At 39.6% G+C, this 23,305-nt stretch overlaps 4 protein-coding genes across 4 annotated transcripts in view; 1 reads left to right on the top strand and 3 right to left on the bottom strand.

Moving 5' to 3' along the window:
• LOC146458185 (uncharacterized) overlaps positions 1-23,305 on the bottom strand; it is a 252,490-nt gene that overhangs the window by 22,688 nt on the left and 206,497 nt on the right. The gene's annotated exons all lie outside the window — the stretch shown is intronic.
• Positions 1-23,305, top strand: part of LOC146458192 (DNA excision repair protein ERCC-6-like) — a 38,901-nt gene that overhangs the window by 5,133 nt on the left and 10,463 nt on the right. Inside the window, exons 3-15 of the mRNA XM_085090709.1 lie at positions 2,023-2,116; positions 4,847-5,417; positions 6,691-6,828; positions 7,950-8,102; positions 8,828-8,963; positions 9,928-10,098; positions 11,509-11,685; positions 12,769-12,885; positions 13,365-13,460; positions 14,242-14,496; positions 14,805-14,915; positions 16,688-16,902; positions 17,768-18,582. Coding sequence (XP_084946835.1) covers positions 2,023-2,116; positions 4,847-5,417; positions 6,691-6,828; positions 7,950-8,102; positions 8,828-8,963; positions 9,928-10,098; positions 11,509-11,685; positions 12,769-12,885; positions 13,365-13,460; positions 14,242-14,496; positions 14,805-14,915; positions 16,688-16,902; positions 17,768-18,582 — 3,049 coding nt within the window. The remainder of the gene's footprint in view (positions 1-2,022; positions 2,117-4,846; positions 5,418-6,690; positions 6,829-7,949; positions 8,103-8,827; positions 8,964-9,927; positions 10,099-11,508; positions 11,686-12,768; positions 12,886-13,364; positions 13,461-14,241; positions 14,497-14,804; positions 14,916-16,687; positions 16,903-17,767; positions 18,583-23,305) is intronic.
• On the bottom strand, positions 18,744-20,500 carry LOC146458198 (histone H1-like). Its single transcript, XM_085090716.1, has one exon. It carries the CDS (start codon positions 20,044-20,046, stop codon positions 19,468-19,470), a length of 579 nt encoding a protein of 192 aa, XP_084946842.1. The 5' UTR covers positions 20,047-20,500; the 3' UTR covers positions 18,744-19,467.
• LOC146458197 (histone H3) lies at positions 22,349-23,190 on the bottom strand. Its single transcript, XM_085090717.1, has one exon. The coding sequence runs from the start codon at positions 22,887-22,889 to the stop codon at positions 22,479-22,481; it is 411 nt and encodes a 136-aa protein (XP_084946843.1). The 5' UTR covers positions 22,890-23,190; the 3' UTR covers positions 22,349-22,478.

Raw genomic sequence — 23,305 nt, 5'->3', positions numbered from 1 at the left:
ACAACTGGCAACTACGCCTTCGATAATTTCTACATAGGGCTGCTTACGTTTGCCAGTCATAGAGCCTTTTGCTGTGGAGCAATAGATGATGTTTAGCTATGTTAAAGCAATACCTGGACAAGTTAGGTATCCATTTTAGCAAATCTTTGAAATTCACATTGTCTGCCATGATGGACAATATCTACCTTCTGCTGCTCCAGTGATCCACATTGTTATAACATTCGGCAAGACATTCCATCAGTGAGGAATCAATAGTATTTTCCTCAAGCTTTGATTTAACCAGTGATGAGAGTAACATTTCAGCTTCCCAAGGAGCAATCTCATCCAAGCATGCATTAACAGTTTGTCACGCTTTTCTAGTATAAAGCCTTTTTGTCCTCTCGGAAGCTTCTTCCCATTGTTTTTTCCAGATAATGACGTTGTTTGAAATCAGGAAATCGTTCAGCTTGGTGTTGAGCTTTTTTCTTCAACAAAAGATGGTCCATAACGGCTGCTTTCTAACATGGGACTGGCGTAAAAGAGACTTCATCGTCTTCCTGTTCCTCCTCCTCTTCCCCCTCCTCTTCAAATTATTCTTTTTGAGCTGCAAAAAAAAGGAAGAAAGAAAGAAAGACACAAAAGGGAAAAGGGCGGAAAATAAGGAGGGAAGGAAGGAAAGAGAAAGAGAGAGAGACAAAGAAAGAATTTTAAATATCTATAACAATATAACGAAGAGGAGTCAACTAACAATCGGAAACATTCAACCCAGTATCTTGGCAGGTAACTTTTCACCGGCATGAGTTTTCCATGCCAAACCAACAAGGAAATTTTTTTTGAGTAAAAATGGGCCAAAATCACGCAACTGCCCTTTGTGTTGCGAATGCTGGAATGCATAACGCAGCCACCACAACGAAACTGGTCCCAACGACATCTGTGGGACAAGTCATTTCAATGTGCTGCAAAATGTGATCAAAAATTCCTCAAATTGCTTGTAACATACAATTTTGACATCTTTCCAAAAGATATGAGAGTTTTTATTTCTCTGGAGTGTTTTATTTTTTAACACGAAGCTGCGTAAATCGCCCTAAATTTTATACTCAAAAAGCGGCATTTTCAGAGAATTCGGTTATTATCGATTTTCTCGAAAAATGAATCGATATTTAACTAAACAAAGTATGCTGTCACTTGTTTCACATTAAGGTCTACCTAACTTGAGAAAATGGGCCGCATTGATTTTTGAGCTGTTACCACGATATTTCAAAAATGTTTGATTTTTGGCAACATTTGCTCTTAATTGGTTAAATTTTATTGTTTTTAACATGTTTATGCCCATGAATAGCTAGAAGAACTGAGCAAACGGATGACAACTGACCACAACTGAACACACCAGAAATGCAAACGAACGAACAAGCAGAAGTGAATGACTGAGTTAACAATCAAACGATCGACCGAGTGTTCTCCGGCGAGAACGAACGAACGAGTGAAGAACCAAGTGAACAAACCCGTGAAACTAGATGAACAGCTGAACGACCGAGTGGACAGCTGTTTTGTTTTCATTCACAACCGTTTATAAGCATGGTTTTTCTGATTTTTCTAATATTTGAGATGCCGAGTTTATCTAAGCTAGATACAACATGAAAAAATAAAAGTGGCAACTGCCAAGCTGTTTACTTTGCTTTAAGTATTTGGTTTGATCAGATCTACGTAATTTGGCAAGTGAAAATGTATTCAGGTGAGTACAATCTGCGTGTCACTCGCCCAGTTGTCGAATGCTCCCAAATTTTAGTTTCCAACCTTGTCAAAGTTGTTCTTTTTTTCTTATTACTGATTTTTTGCCAGCCCATTAGTTTTGCTAATCTATTACATTGAATGTCTTAACACAGCTGTCCTGATTTCAAGCATTTCTTCACAGCTGATCAGCCTCAGTTACAAGATGTGCTGTTTTTTCATTGTTAAAATAAAACTAATGGAATGTATCTCTGACATGAATATATAAGAGCCTTGAAAGATTTCTCACTTTGGCATGCATTCTTGCCTGTATAGCTACGACAGTTGAAAAAACTGGAGGCAACTCAAACAGCACTGCACCACAAGTTGGGTATAGGAGAAGAAGTTGAATGTGATTCACAAGTGCAAGGTGAGATTTTTCTAAACGATTGTGGTATTACTGAACAAAGATTCTTCATAATCCTTCATAACCCATTCTTCCTAACCCTAAAGGATAATCTCACCCCCATACAATACAATACAATATTTATTTTGCCATATAGAACATTTACAGATGGAAAAAATGAAGAAAATCGATGAAAGAAAGTAAATGGCAAGAAAACCTGAAAGAAACCACAAGGCTTATGACAAGTCAGGCTTCCTCTCTTAAAATAACTAATCTTATATTAGAAATTATTACAATATGTACTTATGGTAATTAACTTTGACCGCGCACACGTACACACACACGCACACACACATATTAAATAAGTTAGTTAAGAATTACAGCCTTACAGAAGTTAATACCTAGAGAGAAAAAATTCTTTAAGCTTTCTTTTAAAAGAAGCGGAGGAGGGAGAACTAGTTATGTCAGAATTTAGCGAATTATAAAAGTTTGGACCTTGAAAGTAGATTGAAAACTTCCTGGTGTTCGTTCTGCACAGTGGCAAGCGGAAGGACTGAGCATTCCTAGTATTATAATTATGGATTTGACTATTCAGTAAAAAAAAGTTATTGAATTTGAAAGGGAGTGTAGAGTTCTTGAATGAAAACATAAAAGTACCTAATTGAAACGAATGGATATCATGAAATTTTAAGAGTTTAAGTTCCTTAAAAATAGGGCCAGTATGGGCAATGTATGTAGAATTGCTTACTATTCTTAACGCACATTTCTGTAAGGTTACAATTCTTTGAAGGTTTGACTTATAGGTACCAGCCCAAGCTAAATTGCAATTATAATATAAATATGGAAGGATCATAGAATTTATTGTATAAAGTACCAAGGGAGTGAGTAGAGAGAAAAAACCTAGATTTATGAATAATACCTATAGATTTGGATAATTTATTTGCTCTTGAGGATATATGCGATTTCCAGGTCAAATTGTCATCTAATAAAACACCCAAAAACATGGTCTCAGAAACACGAAGAATAGGCTGCTCATTTAAGAAAACTTGAAATTTAAAGGATTGCTTTTTTTGCCAAGGCTTGAATACCAGAAAATTAGTCTTGGCTAAATTCAAGGAGAGTTGGTTTGCTGCAAACCAGGTTGACAATTTGTTTAATTCTCTATTTAATGTGTTAATTAGGTAAACAGGATCATTATGGGAGATAAATAGGTTTGTATTATCAGCAAACAAGATTGCATCAAGCAGGGAAGCATTGTTCAAATCATTAACATACAGGATAAAAAATAAGGGACCAAGAATAGAACCTTGAGGCACCCCACAGGAAATCGCCTGTGGGGCAGATCTAACGTTATTAAATTCGACAAATTGTGTGCTCTCAGAAAAAAAACTTTGACCCATTCAAGTGCCAGTCCACAGATGCCATAATGATTGAGTTTGTCAAAAGGAATGTCGTGATTATGGAATGCTTTCAAAAGATCTAGGAATACTCCAATGGCGTGTTCTTTTCTATCAAATGCAGAAGAAATTTTGTCACACAAATAGCCGTTCATCTCCCTACTCCAGAGAGGCAGGGGAAGAAATATCTGATAAGCTAAGAACCAACACCTCAGGGAAGCATGGATGGCACAGTGGTGAGAGCACTTTTCTCCCACCACTGTGGCCCAGGTTCAATTCCCGGACTCGGCGTCTTATGTGGGTTGAGTTTGTTGTAGGTTCCCGTCCTTGATCCGAGGGTTTTTCTCTGGATTCTCCTGTTTTCCTCCCTCTACAAAAACCAACATTTCCAAATTCCAATTTGACCTGGAAGGCATGGACACCTTTGAATGAGCTCCTAGAGCTCTTTGGTGCTTCGTGGGTAAATAAATTACATTTACAGCACATTTCCTACTTGGCAGCTCCTCAAGCTCCCTCAATATTCTCTAAAATTGTCATCTCCTAGAGTTTGGAAGATGCATGACCAGCCTGAGCCAGGGAGTGTTTCTTTCCTAGCTCCTTCTGTGGTCTGGAGATGAAAGATCTTGCATGGGAGTGAAGTTGTCTTCCATGAAAGTAGAAGATAGATTGTAGTGGCTATTAATATTGCTGAAACCTTTTTCATACTCTGAGTAATTACTGGTCAACTCCAAAGTAGTAACATTTTTGCTTTTTCAAAGTAACAAATGCCAGTTGCTGTTTAATGTTGACAGCTCTGTTTACTCTCCAAAATTTGTCTCTGATTTTTAAACTCTACATGTATTTGTTTCACATAAAATGTGCCTTGCTTTTGTATTGTCCTTAATGTTGATTTGACCCTTAAAATGTATTGCATATTCTTCTGCAAACAAAATGATATAATTAATCTCTAAAGTCTATACATGTTCTATAATGTTATTGCCAGCCTATACCTGTGGGTTTGAGAGTTTGCAGAATGTTGGGATATGGCCAGAAAATTTTCTTCACAGGTTCAGCAATAATTGGTTGAAAGATGCTCACCTGATAGTTAGTCCAGCCCTTCTTGGGGAAGTGATAAAACTTAAGGCTGGAGAGTCTTCTTGCGAGCACAGATATGATATAGTCTTCTCTAAAATCTTTTCGAAAAAGGCCGAGTCTAAATTTGTAGTCTCCAAAGGTTAAGGTAAATCAGAAAAATCGTTGTCTTAAAAAGTCTTGTATTTATTAAACTACACACGAAACATCGCAGGTGGCATTTTATGTAATTTTAGTTACTGATATTATGTCTCTTCTAACCAAGTTTTTGTTATTGTTATCTTAGAGGAGGTCGAGATGTCTGATGACACTAGCCACAATAAGGAAATGAACAAACTCACACTTGCAGAGAGAGATAAAAGTATGCTGGTCAAGACAGGACAGATGACACCATTTGGTGGAGCATTACAAAATGCGAGAGGGAGTAGAGATTCACAGGGTGTAACCACAGGGCAGGACCGGCAAAGATCAGTGGAAAAAGAGAAGCTACTTGATGGACCTAGTGGAAATCAGAGCACGAGAACACGAAAGCCGGAACATCAAGGGTCTCTTGTGACGTCATTAGCAGATGATAGAGAAAGCAGCAGCAATGATGATGATGATGATGATGAATATGTACCTGATGATAGTGAGCTTAAGTACAGCTGGTATGAGGATGAACCTGAAGAGAGTAAGAAAAAGGAGGTTGGAAAAGGAAAGAAATCAGCAACAACAGGAAAACGTTCGCTCAATGTTGTTTACAGAGAAGCTGATGCGTTCAAGCCTAAGAAGAAAAAGAAAATGAAGAGGAGAAAAAAAGAGACTTGTACTACACCCCTTGATGATGGAAATGAGATGCTTTATCGTCAACGAATCAGGTAAATTTATTATTAAAGAATCTAGTCTATCATTGCCTCTAAGGAAAAACACCTTGAAACCATCTCATTCAATAACTGTCTCTTGCCTCATTCTTTAAAACATTGAATTAATTTTTCTGCAATCTCACACCTCACTCATCTTTGCTTTCCAAAAACTGCCAAACTGATGAAAACTCTGCTATAATTTTAAATTCAGTGAGTATAATATACCAAGTATAAAATTAAATAAAACATGCGTGTGGCACTTCCATAGGGAAAATAATATTATGTCGGACGTTAAAGAACCCAGACACTAATCATAGGGCATGGAGTTCCCGGTGTGCTGGTCTGGTCTTTGTGCTGTTTCATGATTTCATGGGTTGGGAGGGTAGGATGAGGTCGCTAATGGACATATACTGATGTAAACTGCATTTGAATATATATATATATATGAATAGAAAATGCGGTCTATAAATGCATTACCATTACCATTTCATTGCTCTAACAGATCAGACAGCGCACAATGCTTAGTGTCTTGTATCTAGTTTAAAAAAAAATGTCAATCTCATCTTCCACAACAACTGTGTTGGAGTGTTACAGTACTTAATGTTTTCGCTTATTCATTATGAGAGACTCTGAACTGTGTATGGCAGAATTTTTTTTGTTTTCTTGATCATATTTTTATGTTATTCTCTTTTGAAAAAAGCAATTCCCTATCAATTCTTCCCCACATTTGAGACATATAAAAAGTACCAAATTCATTTCTGGTGGGATACAATACCGTGCAAGATGGAATAGATTGGGGGAAATAGTACGGCTGTGATGTTGATAAAGGGTCACTTCTTAAAATGCAGTTTCTCTATTCCTCAGTTGTTTCATTTTGAGCATTCAACATTCCCATATTTTATAATTTCATCCACACGGTTTTGCACATGGAAAACAACCGAGGAAAAGAGAAACCATAAAACTAGCAATCTTGTACTGAGGTGACAGCCCTACTTTCCCCAGTCTCCTTTCTTGCATGGTATTGTATTGCAAAATTTCACGTTTTATGTGTCTTAAACTTGAGGAAGCAAAATTGAGAGGGAAAAAAGTTTGCAACAGTTAAGAAAAACTGTCACAACTTCTTGGGTCAGCACCGCCCTCTACTTCAGGGCAAGGCAGATCTAGTATTTATGGTATACACTGTATCTTAAGTCTCACTGGAATAGAATAGTACTCTCAGCTAGTCAAGAATTTTATGAATCTCAAACCAGATGACTAAGCTGTATTCATTCTTATAAATTCCTTGTAGGGAGTTGAGAATCAAAGAACTGCTTAAAAAGAGAACTAATTCTCAAGCTGATGATAACGATGATGATGAAGATCTCCCTGACATGGAATTTGACAAAGGGCTGAAAGTTCCTGGCAAAGTTTGGCACAAGTTGTACAAGTAGGTTTCAGTGAGTGGTAACCTGTGATCATACCCTCCCTCGTTCTCTTCCTTAAAAAACCCAAACAAACCTGCCTGATCACAGGTTAAATGAGTGGATACATAGTTGTAGAGTGTAATGTTCTGGGGCCCGTTTCTCGAAAGTCCCGGTAAGTATATTTTTAAATGTTTTTTCGCCGATTACACAGTGATTACAGACATGGTACTTGGGCAATGTTTTCAAAGAATTATAAGATTCTAAAATTTAGTATTGAATCTAACAAAAATTGTATTTCTGTTAAGAAACATTTATCACCAAAGACACTTATCAGGCCCGGTAAGTTACCGGGACTTTCGAGAAACGGGCCCCTGGCCCCATAAATAGTGGATAACTTTATCCAGTGGATAAATAGCTATCCTCCAGATAAAATGGATTCCATGGAGTAGATTGTATCCACTGGAGAGTGACTTATCCACTGGATAGAGTTATCCATTCTTTGAACAACAAGGGCCAGGTAATTCGATTGACATGTAGTTCTTCTTGCAAATTTTCGGCCGTCAATATAAATCAGTAGCCATGAATGGCAGTTTTCAAGATCCAATAGGATTTATCAAATTTAGCATTTCACCCAAATTTGTGCCTCTGTCAATGGTATCATTATCTGAGATAAAACAGGAGTTATATGCTAAAAGCTTTCATGTAAGTGACATACGTGAAAACCTACCTTTCCACGTTGAAAACGCACGTCGAAAACCTCAAACGTGACGTGAAAGACTGGTCACGTGACCTGCAGCAGTTCGTGGTTCATGGTAAACTCGGATCTAAAACTCTCTAAAGGGCGATTTAGAAGGTACGATTTTGCCTACGATTTGTCGTATGCGACACGCTTACGCCATGCCTACAACACGAATCACGCCGTGTAAATCAACCTACAACATCCTTACGACAGACGCACACAACACGAAAAATGTCGTACGACAATCGTAGGTAAAGGCAATGTTTAGTGGCGAAAGTTGTGTACGATTTTTACATGACGCAAGCAGTGCGCACTCTAGAAATCGCATGCGACAGTCGTAAGAGAAAATCGTACTGTCTAAATCGCCCTTAATAATATTTATTTTCTCCTTGTGCATTGATCAAGGTACCAGCAGACAAGCATACAATGGTTGTGGGAACTTCACTGTCAGCAAGCTGGCGGCATTGTTGGAGATGAGATGGGTCTGGGAAAAACCATTCAGACGATTGTGTTTTTAGCTGGACTCAAGTACAGCAAAATATCAGCAAAAAAATCAAAGTGGGTATTTTTCACACATACATTAATAGTTTGTAGTAAACTGTGACTAAAGTTACTTTTAATCAATTACATTCATGTGTGTATGTTAAGTTTATCATCTGTGTTTAAGTCTGTCTGTGTACGTATCCTTTAAGATGCTGAAAGATTTGGACACGTACCTGACAAAGGCATTTAGTCCTGACCAGTGCCATTAGATCATGCTGAGGTCATCACTGGCTTTTTCTATCTTTTTCACTGTAAAGCACTCATGTTTCAAAAATTACTTGGGGGGCTTGTTGGTATATCGGATGATAATGCCCTCAGCTTAAAGATTGTATTCAAAATTTCACAGTTGCCTTCCAAGCTTTGCTTCTTCAGGCCAACTTTATTTTTTTGCATAATCTTTCAGGCTTGGGCATTACCCTTTGATATACCAACCGTCTGAAGGGGTTTATTTGCTAAATATTCCCCAGTTTTAGCTGGGACATATTGATGACCAGTTGCAGACAAGGAGAAATGTTTGACTGTACATGTAATGATAAATCACACATCCTAGCTGGAAATAGTAATGAATGTCCAATGTCCTGTAGCTCTCAAGTTTAGGTACCATCTCACAATCTTGTACTCATTTCAGGCAACCTAAGGTGCTTTTTATGTCTTCTGATCATGCATGCATGGCCACGTTTTCCATTTACCATCCATTTTCCTTCTCTTATGTACATTGAAATGCTTTTATTTTTTAACAGGCGTGTTGGCCTTGGCCCAGTGTTGATTGTGTGCCCTGTCACTGTGCTACATCAATGGGTGCAAGAGTTCCACAGGTGGTGGCCAGAGTTCAGAGTAGCTGTACTACATGACACAGGAACTTATCAGGGGTTTAAGGTTTGTTTAAAAACATTTTCAGTGTTTAATTTGGATACGTTTTAAAGGCAGAGGGTCAACAAGAAACAGTTGGAAACTGAAGCAATGACTAATATGGTGATGGAAATGAAAACATCACTTGAAAATATAAGTTCATTTCATTTATGCTGCTTTGCAATAATTATTTCAACCCGTTCAACTTGTACAAAAACAATGAACCACTGTCCAAATGTTTTGGAACGAGATGGCTCCCTGTCTTGCTTTTCTCCTTCAATAACCCCACCATGGGAATCAAATTTGTAGGCATGGTTAAGTAAAGAAAGAGAATAAAAAATTCACCGTCATCATATGCTCACGTTCTCCACAAAACCATGAATTTGGTCATTTCATGTTGTTGTTTTGCAGAGGATATAGCAAAGAAATGTTCACAATTTAAAATGCACATGCAGAGAGATTGGTTTTCCTCATTAAATCTATTGTCTTGCGGCATTGTTATTGCTGTCGATGTCGCCATTGGTTAAGTTCCCTAATAAATTATTGTTAATAATAATAATGACAGTAATGTTGATGATGATGGTGATAGAAATAAGCTTTAGTTATTCAGGTAACGCATTCCCCCACATGACCTTGATGGTAGTACTAAAAAGTACAAATTGCAAGCTTTTTTTAGCACAAAACAAGGAGAATTATGTTTGGTTAATAGGTGTGTCTTCCAAAAACATCACAATTGGCTGACCATTAGTTTATTGGGCCAGGCACCAAGAAAATAATCTAAAAAAAGAGCAAGGCTAATTTCACGGTCAGGGAAGTATATTTTCCAATATTTCGAAAGGCACGGCCTTTCTTCTTCAGGGTATGTTTGAAAGAGGTACCAAGAGCTGTTTCATTGGGTTTTGGAGGATCAAGTAGGGAATGTAGTAGGTATGGTCAGGGAGATTGCAAGCACAAGTTGTCTTGTTAATTCTTCTCTTATTTTACTTTCCAGCAAGAACTTATCAGGAAAATCTGTGCTGAGAATGGTGTGTTGGTGACGTCATATTCTGGAATGCATCAACACCGGGACCATCTTCTGCCACAGTGGTTTGATTATGTCATTCTGGATGAGGGGCACAGGATTAGGAACCCTGATGCGGCCATTACTTTGACTTCTAAACAGGTATTCATTGTACAGTGATCCATGATATTTGATTTTGAGTCTGAATGAAAAATTGGCGGTAACTGCACATTTTTCAGAGATAATTAAGCAATGTATGGTAGTTTTTCCTAAAGTGAAGCTATATTATCTCTGAAAAATGCAAGGTTACCCCCAATTTTCTTTCTTTTGTTAAATAGTTGTTTTGTTGGTTTTTGATGAATAGATATAGGAATATCATTCCAGTAATAGCATCCAATAATTGTGGGGCAAAATTTTCTAATATTTATTCTGAAAGGACTAGGATTCAGATGTTGTAGGGAAGCAATTCGAGTGGCGTAATTATGTTGCTCAGGTAGTAGTGTTAAGGCGAAATTGGAAGGCTTTCAATCTACAATATAATCACAAAAAAGTTGGTAGGTATAAAATTTAACGATGTCAGGAAGCTTGATAAGACCGAGATTTACTTAATGAGGGGTGATATTACATTTATTTAGTGAGGTGTCTGGAAGAGTAAGTAAGTTGGATGCTTGAAAGTCCTCATACTCACTGGTTGAGCAGGGTGGATTGAAAACTGAGTAGAAATAGCTGTTAAATAAGTTTGCAACATCGACTGGTTTGTCCGCTCTGTACGATTCATTGGAACGAGTCCACGTCACTTCGTTAGGGACACTGGATTGTTTAGTTGTAGACTTGAATGAAGACCAGAACTTTTTGGAGTTTGATTTCAATAGATCAGGCAAACCTTGAAACCACTCTTTGCGCTTTTCAGTTAACAATTTTTTAGTTCGTTGTCTTAAAGCTCGAAATTTTTCATGGAAGTTCAGTCGCCCTGACTTTTTGGCCTTACGTCGAGCAGTTTCTTTCTTTTTCAAGAGATGTTTAACTTCATTGTAGTAGTTCTGACACCAATTTTAAGATATTTCAACCTATTAGAGTTACCAGGCGTTCTGCTCCAACTAAGAGTATATTACTAGATATACCTAAAGCTAAGACTGTCACGTTCCAGAACAGTTTTTACTCAAGAGCCTCAAGAGCATTTAACACACTTCCAGACTTCTTGAGGGACAATACAAAATCTATAGATGTATTTAAAACTAATTTGAGGGCATACTACCTAGATTTGACTTTAAATGTGTACGATCCCGCAGTACCTCAAACGTTCAAAAGTGTCTGCATAAAATGTCATCAAAGCAGATCGTTACCTGTATTATTAGTTAAAATGTGTTGTTAATTATTTGTCAATACTTAATTATTATGATGTGATTTTATTTATACAAGGGGTCTCGTTATTGGAACATATCGTTCTGTGAGTTCTCTCCTGTCAGAGGTTTTTCATTTTGTTTTTTTTCTCCTCTGGCGAAGTTTATAAATAAATAAAAAAAAATAAAGATGAGAGTTTTTGACCCGTGAATATTTTGTATCCTTTTATAGTTCCGAACTCCTCACCGCATCATCCTTTCTGGATCACCCATGCAGAATAACTTGCGGGAACTCTGGTCCCTCTTTGATTTTGTGTTTCCTGGCAAGCTTGGTACGTTGCCAGTGTTTATGAGTGAATTCTCTGTTCCAATCACCATGGGAGGATATTGCAATGCTTCTAAAGTACAGGTACTTGGCTGTTAAAGGAAGGGGTTCACGGTTCTGTGCATGTCCATGAATCAAAATACTTTTTCGCCTTTGTTTGCCATGACCCAGGCCTGTTTAATATAATTCGTTGTTTATGAACCATTCGGAAGGGAATAAGTAACTCGGGTGGTAAATTTTTTTATATGATTGCGTTATTTCGCATGCAAATAACTGTAAACACATCAACCGTGGAATAAATCCTACGGGTCAACACTAAATTCAGTATCGACAATATGAGTACAATCCACTAGCATTTTCTGTGAATTTTGGTCATGAGTCATTTTGCTTGGACTAATTATAGAATGTGATTACTGAAGTACATGTGAGTGGGATTTTTAAGGCCATAAAGTTGATAAGAAAGAGAAAAAAGCATTATAATTCATGCACATGCGCTGAAATGTCAACCCTTTCATACTTTGCATATCTCATTGGCCCTCAGCACAAGTTTTACACAGGGGTGGATTTAGAGGGGAGGGGGTGCGGCAAGGGGGCCACGGCCCCCCTTTATGTCTTGTATTTTTAATAATTTTTTTCAACTATCTTTCGAGTGGTATTATGTACTCAATCGTTTTAAAACGTCCTTCTCAAGTCTGTCTTCTGAAGCCTTAACTTTCATTAGGGTGGGGAGGCTTGCGTTCTTGCTACAATTTCTTCGGTCCCCGCTGGAGTTTCTGGATCTGCCCCTGTTACATCCTTACTAACAAAGGACAAACTGTTCGTGCTACATGTTATTGATCTGCTTTTTTGGCCTGTCACCTCCTAAGATTACTAAAGTACAAAACTGAGGATTTCATCCACAGACTTAAGTTAAAACCACCTTGTTTAAATCCTAGCAGTATGTAGGATGTTTGTCCCATGAACCTAGTTCAATGGCCTTAGCTCCCACGAGTCTCCTGTAGCTCAGTGGTAGAGCATCCGAAATAGTAATCAGGAAGTCTTAGGTTCGACTCCTTTTTCCGAGTATGCCTGTGTCACTTACTGAAAACAAACAACAGTCATTTGTTCACCAGGCTTAAAATATAACATCACAATTCTTTCACATTTTCCATCATCATTGATTTGCAGGTGGAGACTGCATACAAGTGCGCATGCGTTCTGAGGGACACAATCAACCCATACCTACTGAGAAGGTTGAAGAAAGATGTTAAAATGAGCTTGGATCTACCAACCAAGAACGAACAGGTGTGGGCAGCTGCTGTCTAGAATTCCTACAACTTAGAATATAACATTGATTCCTGAAACCTCCGAGTAGTGATTTGACAAAAACATCGTTGCACAAGAGCTACTTTGTTATCGAAGTGTGTAGCAGTCATGTAGAAAAAATTAAGGCGACTTTAAATTGTACTCGTGCGTGATTATGCAGGACAATAATCGAGAGGGTTGCAACTTCTCCCTTTAAAGCTGATATTACACCTGGTATACTGAAACTTTGCAGGGTTACTAAAGTTAAAGTGCTCTTTCTGATGCTGGTATACGTTTTTAATCTTAACTTATTTTCGGCCGTCATTTTGGAGAAGGGTCTATTGTGCAAGCTCAAACGCTGCATCTATAGAACTTAACAAATTGTCCCACTGGTTTATTTTGTGTATCTAAGCATTGGAACCTTTGTTGGTCACTAAAGTTATTTCTGGTTGTTTTTTAATGCATTTTGTCCTCTGTAGGTTCTTTTCTGTCGTTTGACAGAGGAGCAGCGCGAACTATACCAGCAGTATTTGGACTCCAAGGAGGTACAGGCGATTCTAGCTGGTAACTACAAGGTAATTCGATTCATTTGTTTTCTACTTAACACGCGAAAGTAACCGGTTTCCATTGGTTTCCATGCGGAAAGGTTGAATCGAACAAGTAAGCTAAGAGCAGTGGTCAAATAGCCAAATCCCGAAAAACCCGGGAAACTATTGTTACGCAGGCTAAATATGAGAGCTTTAAATACAATTAGGAACGTTTTGCTTTGTTTCATTTGCACGACAAAGGATTTAGCAACCCGCAAGTAACTGCGTCCCCGAGCTTAGCGATTGTAAATGGCCCTCTAAATCTGAAATTACAAAATACTGTCGCCATTTATAGGGGCAAACCACCTTGCACAGCGTTAAAAACATTTCCAAAGAACAGTACTTTCATCGTGTGGCCACATTTTCAGATTTCTTCCACATACGCAAACGCCAGAACTATCTTTTACAGCATGATAATAAACACAGCAACACAGCAAAGTACTGCTCAGTAGCTTTCATTTGAATGGTCACACTTTAGGATTTCATCCACAGAATAACAACCTTGTGCAGCATAATAGACAGCACCACAGGAAAGTACGGCTCAGTAGCTTTCATTTGAATGGTCACACTTTAGGATTTCATTCACAAACTGCAAAGTTAGAACCACTTTCTACAGCATAGTAAACAGCACCACAGGAAAGTACTGCTCAGTAGCTTTCATTTGAATGGTCGCACTGTAGGATTTCATCCACAGACTCAAAGGTTAGCCCCACATTACATTACTCAAGGTGTTAATGTGACTTTTTAATATTAAGTTTTGTAATGCCAGGTGTTTCCTGGTCTGATTATGCTGCGGAAGATTTGCAATCATCCAGATTTGACTTCACAAGCGGGTTCCCTGTGGAAGGCGAAACAAGACCAGTTGAAAGCTGAACTAGGGGAAACAAGCGGGGCACAGGAATCTGATACTGATGAAGGTTATGGGGACCCGAGACGGTCCGGCAAGATGATTGTTGTTAAAACTTTGTTGAACATGTGGCATGAGCAAGGCCATCGGGTGCTGCTGTTTTCACAAACGAGGCAGGTTAGTTAGTCAAAGGGGGATGTATCAAATATCAAATATACCTTACCGTTTTCTCTGTATTTAAAAATAAGCATGGGATGGAGAAGGGCGGGGTTCGGATCTTATTAAATTTGCGGCCATGTGGAGTGGGTTTATATATTTGTTTGTTTGGACATAACTTAAACAAAGTATTTAGTTCTTGGTTAGGTAGTACTTAGAGAGAGAGTCCTTATCAAAGTGCAAATATATCGTTTTCACTCTCCCACAAACGCAGCACCACAGTTTCATTAGAAACCAACACCCTTATCTATTTTTCCTTATTCTTGCAGATGTTAGAAATCCTGGAACAGTATGTTTTAGCCAAAGGCTACACGTACTTCAGAATGGATGGTTCTACGCCGGTTGCTTCCCGGCAACCTCTAATTAGAGAATTCAACGAGGTATCTATTCCACCATGTTTTTAGTGCCTACTTTTGTTACTACGCATACATTCTGCGCATCTCGAGATATTCTGGTTTGCTATGGGAGGTGGCTACTAATACAGGGATATTTTTGCACGGTTTAAAACTATGCAATGACAGCAGAACTCAGCAAGTGCTCTTGGTATCCAAAAGAAAATTGAGGGTAACCATGCATTTTTCAGAGAATATAAAGCTTCAATATGGAAAAGCGCCATACATTGCTTTGTATTTTACTTTTTTTTAAATTATTGTTGCTTAATTATCTCTGAAAAATTGTGGTTACCCCCAATTTTTCTTTTTGGATTTCAATAGCCCTTGCTTAGATTTGCTTTTCCCGAATAGTCATAAACCGCGCAAAAATACTTCTGTATTAGTAGGCACCGTCCTTAATCCAGGTTTTCACTAGCGACGCAAGCACAGGCGCAAACACAGGCACAAGCATAAGAGCGTTATGTGAAGTGAAAACGAACGCGACGCAAGCACAATCACAGGAAAAGGAAAAATTTTGATCCTTGTGCTTGCACTTGCGTCAAGGCCGTTTTCACGGTGAAATAAGCATTCTTATGGTTGCGCTTGTGCTTGCGTTTGTGCTTGCGTCGCTAGTGAAAACCAGGTTTTACTTGGCCGAGTGTCGAAAACAAAAATCGCTTCTTAAATCGTTTTTCATTTAAACTACGTTTACCTTAAACTGTGTCAAGGACAAACATAACTAGGACAGAACGCATACCAAGAGATATTACCCAAACTGAAAATAAATTTTCATGAAAATAAATTGTTGTTAATAAGTGAGATCTTTGAAAAACAATGCTGTCACGAGGACAGCGAAACGTTGTTGCTTGCTTGTATCGATAACATATATCTTAAATGTGTTCAGTCCCTGATATTACCAAATGAATAGTTTTTCGCTTACTTGATATCTAAGTCTTTGATATTCAGAGGGAAAGATGCAAGAGTGTTCTTGTAATCGTTATTAGTCCTTTTGCTTGCTAGAAATGAAAGTATAAAATTCTTGAAATAAACGTGAATGTATATTTCAAGCCTGGTGAATGAATGAGAATGATGTATTATTCTACTAGAAAGTGACACAGGCATACTCGGAAAAAAATCCAATTGCTCCTATCAGGAGTCGAACCTAAGACCTTCCGATTACTAGTTCGGATGCTCTACCACTGAGCTACAGGAGACTCGTGGGAGCTAAGGCCATTAAACTAGGTTCATTGGACAAACATCCTGCATACTGCTAGGATTGGAATGTCAATGTGTGGCATATGCGCAATGGAATAAATGTGATAGAACATTTTAAGCCTGGCCTCAGTTGTGCAAAGGCTGGATAACTTTATCCGCTGGATAAGGCACTCTTCAGCGTCTAAAAATATTTCGCATTAAACGTTGTCCAAGGTTTTCGTACACTCGCAAACTTAACTGTGGTTAGAGTGTGTATATTCGCTTGTTCAAGAGGAAATATTGAAATCTTTGCACAGATTGAAACTGTCGGATAGTGACTTATCCACTGGATAAGGTTATCCGGGCTTTGAACAACTGGGGCCTGGTGAATAAATGAGAAAATAAACGAGAATGATGTATCATTCAGTAAGTATTACTCAGTGGTAGAGCATCCGAACTAGTAATCGGAAGTTCTTAGATTCGACTCCTGATAAGAGCACTCGCATTTTTTCCGAGTATGCCTGTGTCACATACTGAATAATAATACATCATTCTTATAACATTCTTGTTCCTTATTTGTGTCCCAGGATAAGTCCATCTTCTTGTTTCTTCTTACCACTCGTGTTGGTGGTCTGGGGGTGAATCTTGTGGGCGCAAATAGGGTCGTCATTTATGACCCTGACTGGAACCCCAGCACTGACACCCAAGCGCGAGAACGAGCCTGGAGGATCGGTCAGAAGAAGCCAGTCACCATCTACCGTCTGATAACTTCCGGCACGATAGAGGAGAAGATATATCACCGGTGAGAAACAGTGGGGCAGTTTTGAACACTAAGATCAAAAAAGAAGAAGCGTTGCTCTTTTATTCCTGCCACGGATGCCCTTTTTTTACCAGATTGGATAATTGGCCCCTCTGGATAACAGCCTTGTAGCTGAATGGGCCACCTTGGCTAACTAAAGTTTTACTTTTACTTTACTTTATTTCGTTTAATTTGTAGCCATGTATGATATACCATTGTCTTTTATAAGGCACATTAGAGCGGTTTCCAGTTGAGTGTCGTAAAACCAAAACCAAAGTGATTACTCTGGCCAATGGCAACAGATGTAAACAACACAACGAGCCAATCAGAATTCGATGCAAATACATGTAACTTGCCCCCAGCGCGGGAAAACGCGTGCGGCCAAAACACGATTGGTTTGGGTTTGGATTCCCATTGGTTGGGAAAGTGGCGCGAGTTTTTTTAACCAATCACAGAGCGTAGTAATGCAAAACCAAAGCAAACGCGAAATTACTTTCGACACTCAATTGAAAACCGCTCTAACAGAACTGAAGGAAGTTGGCTTTATGCGGTGTGCCTCTAAACTATACTTTGTATTGCAGCTCTCAGTCAATAAAATTACAAACTAAAGTTTTGAAAAATACTGAAAACTAACATCGCCACAAGAAAGTACTGCTCAGTAGCTTTCATTTGAATGGTCCCACTTTGGGATTTCATCCACAAACTCAAAAGTTAAAGAAAAGAACACCCTGACGAGCATTAAAAGCAATTGAATGGTCCACCGTCACACCGCAGAACTTCAACACAGACAAAGAGTTTAAGAGCGACTAGTTACACGACCCACGTTTTTACTGTGAAAGTGAAATTGCCATTATTTCTATTTTGGCAGGCAAATTTTCAAACAGTTCCTGACCAATCGCGTACTCAAGGATCCAAAGCAGAGGAGGTTCTTCAAATCAAACGATCTCTTCGAGCTCTTTACGCTTGACAACTGTGACAAGCGATATGGGACAGAAACAAGCGCCATCTTTGCCGGCTCCAATTGTGAAGTCAAAGTTCCAGGATCTCTCAAGAAGAAGAAGAAGCAAGCGGAAAGAAGTGAAGATGAAAAGAAGAAGGCTGTCAAGAGGTTGAAGCAAACGGTGAAAGAGTCGAGCAAGAACGAACGAGGTAAAGAAAAAACTGGAGGAGCATTTTGTGTTGATTGGAGAGACATAGAGGAATCGCAAAACTTGAAGAAGAACAACAAAGCTGAAAATGAGACAGAGAAGGAAGCAAATTTGTGCGAAAAGAATGAAGGAGAAAGCACATCGCAGACGGATCTTGATGATGGAGAAAAACTGGAGAAAAATGGACCAGCAAAAGAAGTCTCAGATGAACAGTTGGCAAGGAAAGGCGCAACCGCTGTGGAGGACTCCAGTGTTGTTGAGAAACGAGAAACTTCAGCCCCTGTGAAAAAGCCTGAAGCGTTCATCCCAAACCAGATCGAAGCGGGCACAGAAAAAGATCGAAAGAAAACAGTGACCTTCGCTCCTGCTTGCCGTGTTCATAAACAAGCGGCTGTCAGCAGCACTGCAGTTCAAGGGACTAGTGGAGGTACAAGCAAGGAGAGCAAAAGAAAGATGTCTTCTTTGAGCGACGGGGAACTGAAAAAGAGAATCCGACTAACACAGAAAAAGAAGAAGAAGAAGCGCCGGCAAGCAAGTAAGTGATAAACAGACATAACGGGTGGGGTTGGGGGGGGGGGGGGGGGATGGTTTGGAGTTTACCACATGCGCAAATAGGGCGATATTTGCTGACGTGATTGGTTACACATATAATTTCATTTTTTAGATGATTTTAATGACGTGGTGTACTCTTGTGTAAATTTGGTATTTTTCACAAACGAATATCTTCAACTTTGCTAAATTTACTAAATATGATACTCTTTCATTTTTTTTTCTTTTGCCAAACTTAATGAAATGTTCGAAAGTTATAAAACAAAGATCAAAGAATGCCGAGGTAACAAACACTGTCTGTAAGCAAGAGAGGATGACGTGGGGGGGGGGGGGGGGTGACAAGGAAGCTCCCCCTAGGATAAATTCCATAAGGTAAAAACTTTGATTGATTCTGGGAAAAGCCACCTTGTGCTTTTCTGTCTTGTAGAGCCTGAAAATGTTTTATATAGACTTGTTTGTAGTGTCGTAGATACCAGGGCTGGGTGAAGAGACGAGAACCCCTCTTGAGCGGGTTATGTATCGAGACCAGCGAGACAATTCCGCACCACCCAACGATTTTTCATGACACAGAATAAAATCCGTCTTTTCAGTGATGCCTAACCTCAGCTAACAAAAATCCGAATAATTCGTTCGCGAGTAATTGGATTTTATATTCAGAGGTCAAGGAAAGTTGATAAGGGGAGGATCCAAAGTCTACGGAACGGAAGAAAAGTTGTCACGCAACACTCCTTGTTGCATGACAACATAGAAGGTCTGATAAGACGGTAAAATGTGAAAATTTTAGGCAGTGCATTTTGTTGGTCATGGCTTTTTTTGTATGTGGTGGCTCCTAAAGGAGCCGTTGTTTTTTTTGTGAAGTAGTCGTCGCACTTTACTTCTTAGCCGCGGCTTTCTTTGTCGCGGGCTTTTTGGCCGCCGGCTTCTTCGCCGCTTTCTTGACAGCAGGTTTTTTGGCGGCGGGCTTTTTCGCCGCTGGTTTCTTCGCTGCCGGCTTCTTGACTGCCGGTTTCTTGGCCGCCGTTTTTTTGGCTGCAGGTTTTTTAGTTGTTGGTTTCTTGGCTGCGGGTTTCTTCGGTTTCTTAGCTGCTTTCTTGGCGGCAGGCTTCTTTGGTTTGGCCGCCGGCTTCTTCTTTGCCACGGGCTTCTTCTTCGGTTTCTTCTCCTTCTTTTCCTCCGTGGCCAACTTGAAGGAGCCTGAAGCGCCAACACCTTTTGTGTGCACGAGTTTTCCGCTGGCTGCAGCTCTCTTCAAAGCCAGCTTCAAGTGTGAGCCAACCTCACCAAGCTTGTAATTGGCTTTGATGTATTTCTCGATGGCTTGGCGGGAAGAACCGTTTCGTTCTTTCAGCGCCGCGATAGCAGCCTTGATCATATCCAAGTACGGTGGATGAGCGGCTGGCTTTTTCGGCGCTGGCTTCTTTTTTGCTGGAGATTTAACTGGTGAAGACATTTTGCAACTTAAGAACCCTCCTGTAGTTTCACTTGAAGCAACTGAAGACTCACAACTACAACATAACCTGATAACCGATCGACGAGTCAAGTATATGAGTCGAATGCGGACCACTGTGGAAACAAGGCTCGAACATGGCGCTCCGAAAATTCTGTGCTAGTTTACTCGGCGTCTTGTGAAATAAGATGGCTGTTCAACAAAATACATTCAGGCACAGCATTTAAAAATGTAGCTTTTATCTTTCGTTGGTTGTTGACGTAAAAATTATCGGGATGTAGGAACGGAAAAGATCAAATTTTAACCTTTTCACGCAAATTTGCGATGCTATTGTAAAGATGATTTTGTTTTTCTTGTGGAATAACATCCTCTCGGGTCATTAACATTCAAATTTTCGTGTTTGATTGCAACGAAGAAAATATGTGGTAGACGTCTTTATGACAAAAGTAGGCCTGGTTCGAAATTTTGATGATTTAAGTTCACTTTTGTACGAGCAAGAAGGACAAACCCATCGGACCGCCATGTTCGAATCGAATCGGCCGCCGTTCAAAGGGTAACAGGCTCTGCCAGCAGAGTCGCCTCGATCTTTCTTTTATAGGTCGGGAAAGAGGAAGCCTTCCTTTTACCCGACTGTAATCTGTGTAGTATCGACAAAAGAACGAAGGGAACAGATTGCGCAGGCTATGAGGACTATGCCAGAACTATGAGAGGAAGGCGTGCTACTTATTTATAGATTGTCTAGTTGTTTACGATACACTCTCTTTTTTATATAAAAACTTTTTTTATAAGAACGTTGAAGTGAGAGTCAGTTAAGAACATTTTTATAACGACCAAATGTTTTGAAAATGAACAGTATAAATACGGATAAAATTACAGGTAAAAATTCAGTCTAGGTGTCTTGGTCACGTCCGCATAGATTTATTGAAATACTATAACAGATAACAAAACTAAGGACATCTTACGAATTTTTCAGGCTCAAATTGCCAAAAATAATAAGAACGTCCAGCCTCAACCCCAAAATTAGAGGTTCTTACATAAGAAAGAGTGTATTATAAAACACTGATACACCAAGCAGTCTTACGTCGCCATCGACCCCTTGCCGATTAGCCTCCCACACAGACGTTCTTAGGGGTTCGTCACGCGTTCCTGCCCCACAGGAACGCGTGACGAACCCCTAAGAACGTTTGCGTGGGAGGCTACTTGCCGATGTGACTAGCAGCGTTTACATGAGTTCAGTCACACAAACTTACTTCGTGATTCAGGTGTTAGTTTTCTAGTATTTTCTGTTTCCCTTCGTGGCGTGGGGTTTTATAGAGATCTGTTTTTATGTACATATTTACGCTGGTATTAGTAATCGTAAAATACTGTAAAGATCTGGCCCATGTTATACCAAACATGTTCTTCGACAGGTAAAAGTTATTGAGCCAACCTTGTAATTCCTCCAAATGAAACAAAATGTAAGGTAATTTTAAAATTAACAATGCACCTGGGCCCAGTTGCTCAAAGCCCGATTAAGCTAATCCTGGATTAATCCGAACTTTGGTTCGAGTTAATTACTAATCAATAACGATTCTTCCAAAAGATTTTTGGCCCTCAGGTTTGACTTAAAGTTTTCTTTACCTTGAGCTTGAAATTAGCCTTTAAAACCATTTTAAACGAGCGAAATGAAAACCCCGATTAACTTTTGATCGTAGATTAGCCGTAATTAGTCTCCCTCGCAGCCGTTTGGGGGGAGCCGTCGGGGGGAGCATTACGTGACAGCCCAAAAAACGGCTACGAGGGAGACTAAGCCGTAATCGGCTTTCGAACAGCCCGGCCCAGATGTTTGGGAAATGAATGTCATTAATCGCGCCATGACAGCGCTAAAATTTTGACTGAAGAAGGCAACGAGGTGAAGTGGAAACTGAACTAAACTTTGGTGGATACGATTTTAAGAAATCTTTGCCCGCGCAAATCGTTTACACTGTTCCTCGATGAAATTCGAAGAGGAAGCACCGAACTGATCGAAAATTGCCCAGTCTCGCGCTCCAATTCCTCGCTCACTGCAGACGTTTGGTTCGATCGAAGCCAGCGCGCTTTTGTACTTTTACGACGGAAAATACAGACTACACATGATTTAAGTATTGTTTTGCCGAAAGTTTTCGATAAAGCACACTTTTAAAGTCTAACAACTTGGCTTCATTCGCACCTTCCCGTCACTAATACACTTGAGAACCATTCCAAAGATAAATGAATGTGACATAGGAGCTATAGGGAGAGAATTACGTTCAGTAGACGTTTCCTCTTGGTCGTATAAAGAATAACCATCCGTTGTCGTCAATTCAGGCAGAAGCATTTAAAAATGTAAGAATTTATGTATAGGTACATGTTGGTCATTGCTTTTATTGATTTGGTGGCTCCTAAAGGAGCCGTTTGATTTGAGTGACGCAATCCACTTATGCTCGTTCTCCGCGGATTCGGCGGGCCAACTGGATGTCCTTGGGCATGATGGTGACACGCTTAGCGTGGATGGCGCACAAGTTGGTGTCTTCAAACAGACCAACAAGGTAAGCCTCGCTAGCCTCCTGAAGAGCCATCACAGCGGAGCTCTGGAAACGCAGGTCAGTCTTGAAATCCTGAGCGATTTCTCGTACCAGACGCTGGAAGGGAAGCTTGCGGATCAACAGCTCAGTAGATTTCTGGTAACGACGGATCTCACGAAGAGCGACTGTACCAGGCCTGTAACGATGAGGTTTCTTGACTCCACCAGTGGCAGGCGCGCTCTTACGAGCGGCCTTTGTGGCGAGCTGTTTGCGTGGAGCTTTTCCACCGGTTGATTTACGAGCAGTTTGCTTTGTACGCGCCATCTTTGAATGCTAGAGAGACGAGAAATGGTAAAGTTTTTTCGGAATATCGTTTATACCTAGCGGGCTTCATTCTGATTGGTTTAAAATGAAATAATTTGATTGGCTTAGAACGAAAACTGTGAATAATTTTACAGATCTGAGCAGAGTTCGATCCGCAAGAAGTTTGAATGAGTTTTGAGGCATTTATATATATACTGGAGGCAAATCTTCGGAGAAAATATAGCTTCAAACCATGGAAAGGTTTGCAGAATTTACCTTTCAGGAATTTCTAGACACTGATCTCGTCGGTTTAGACTTTTTTTCTCGTCACATTACAGAAGGAGCTCGCTAATTTATGTTTTTTAAATACTCATAACTGATTAACTTGACTTGACCTTTGGTTCTATTGAGTGCATTCGACCAATAAGAACTGATAA

The sequence above is a fragment of the Pavona decussata genome, unplaced genomic scaffold (genome assembly GCF_977016875.1).
Source record: "Pavona decussata unplaced genomic scaffold, jaPavDecu1.1 SCAFFOLD_233, whole genome shotgun sequence".
Classification (NCBI taxonomy): Eukaryota; Metazoa; Cnidaria; class Anthozoa; order Scleractinia; family Agariciidae; genus Pavona; species Pavona decussata.
This window is presented reverse-complemented; position numbering and strand designations above follow the sequence as displayed.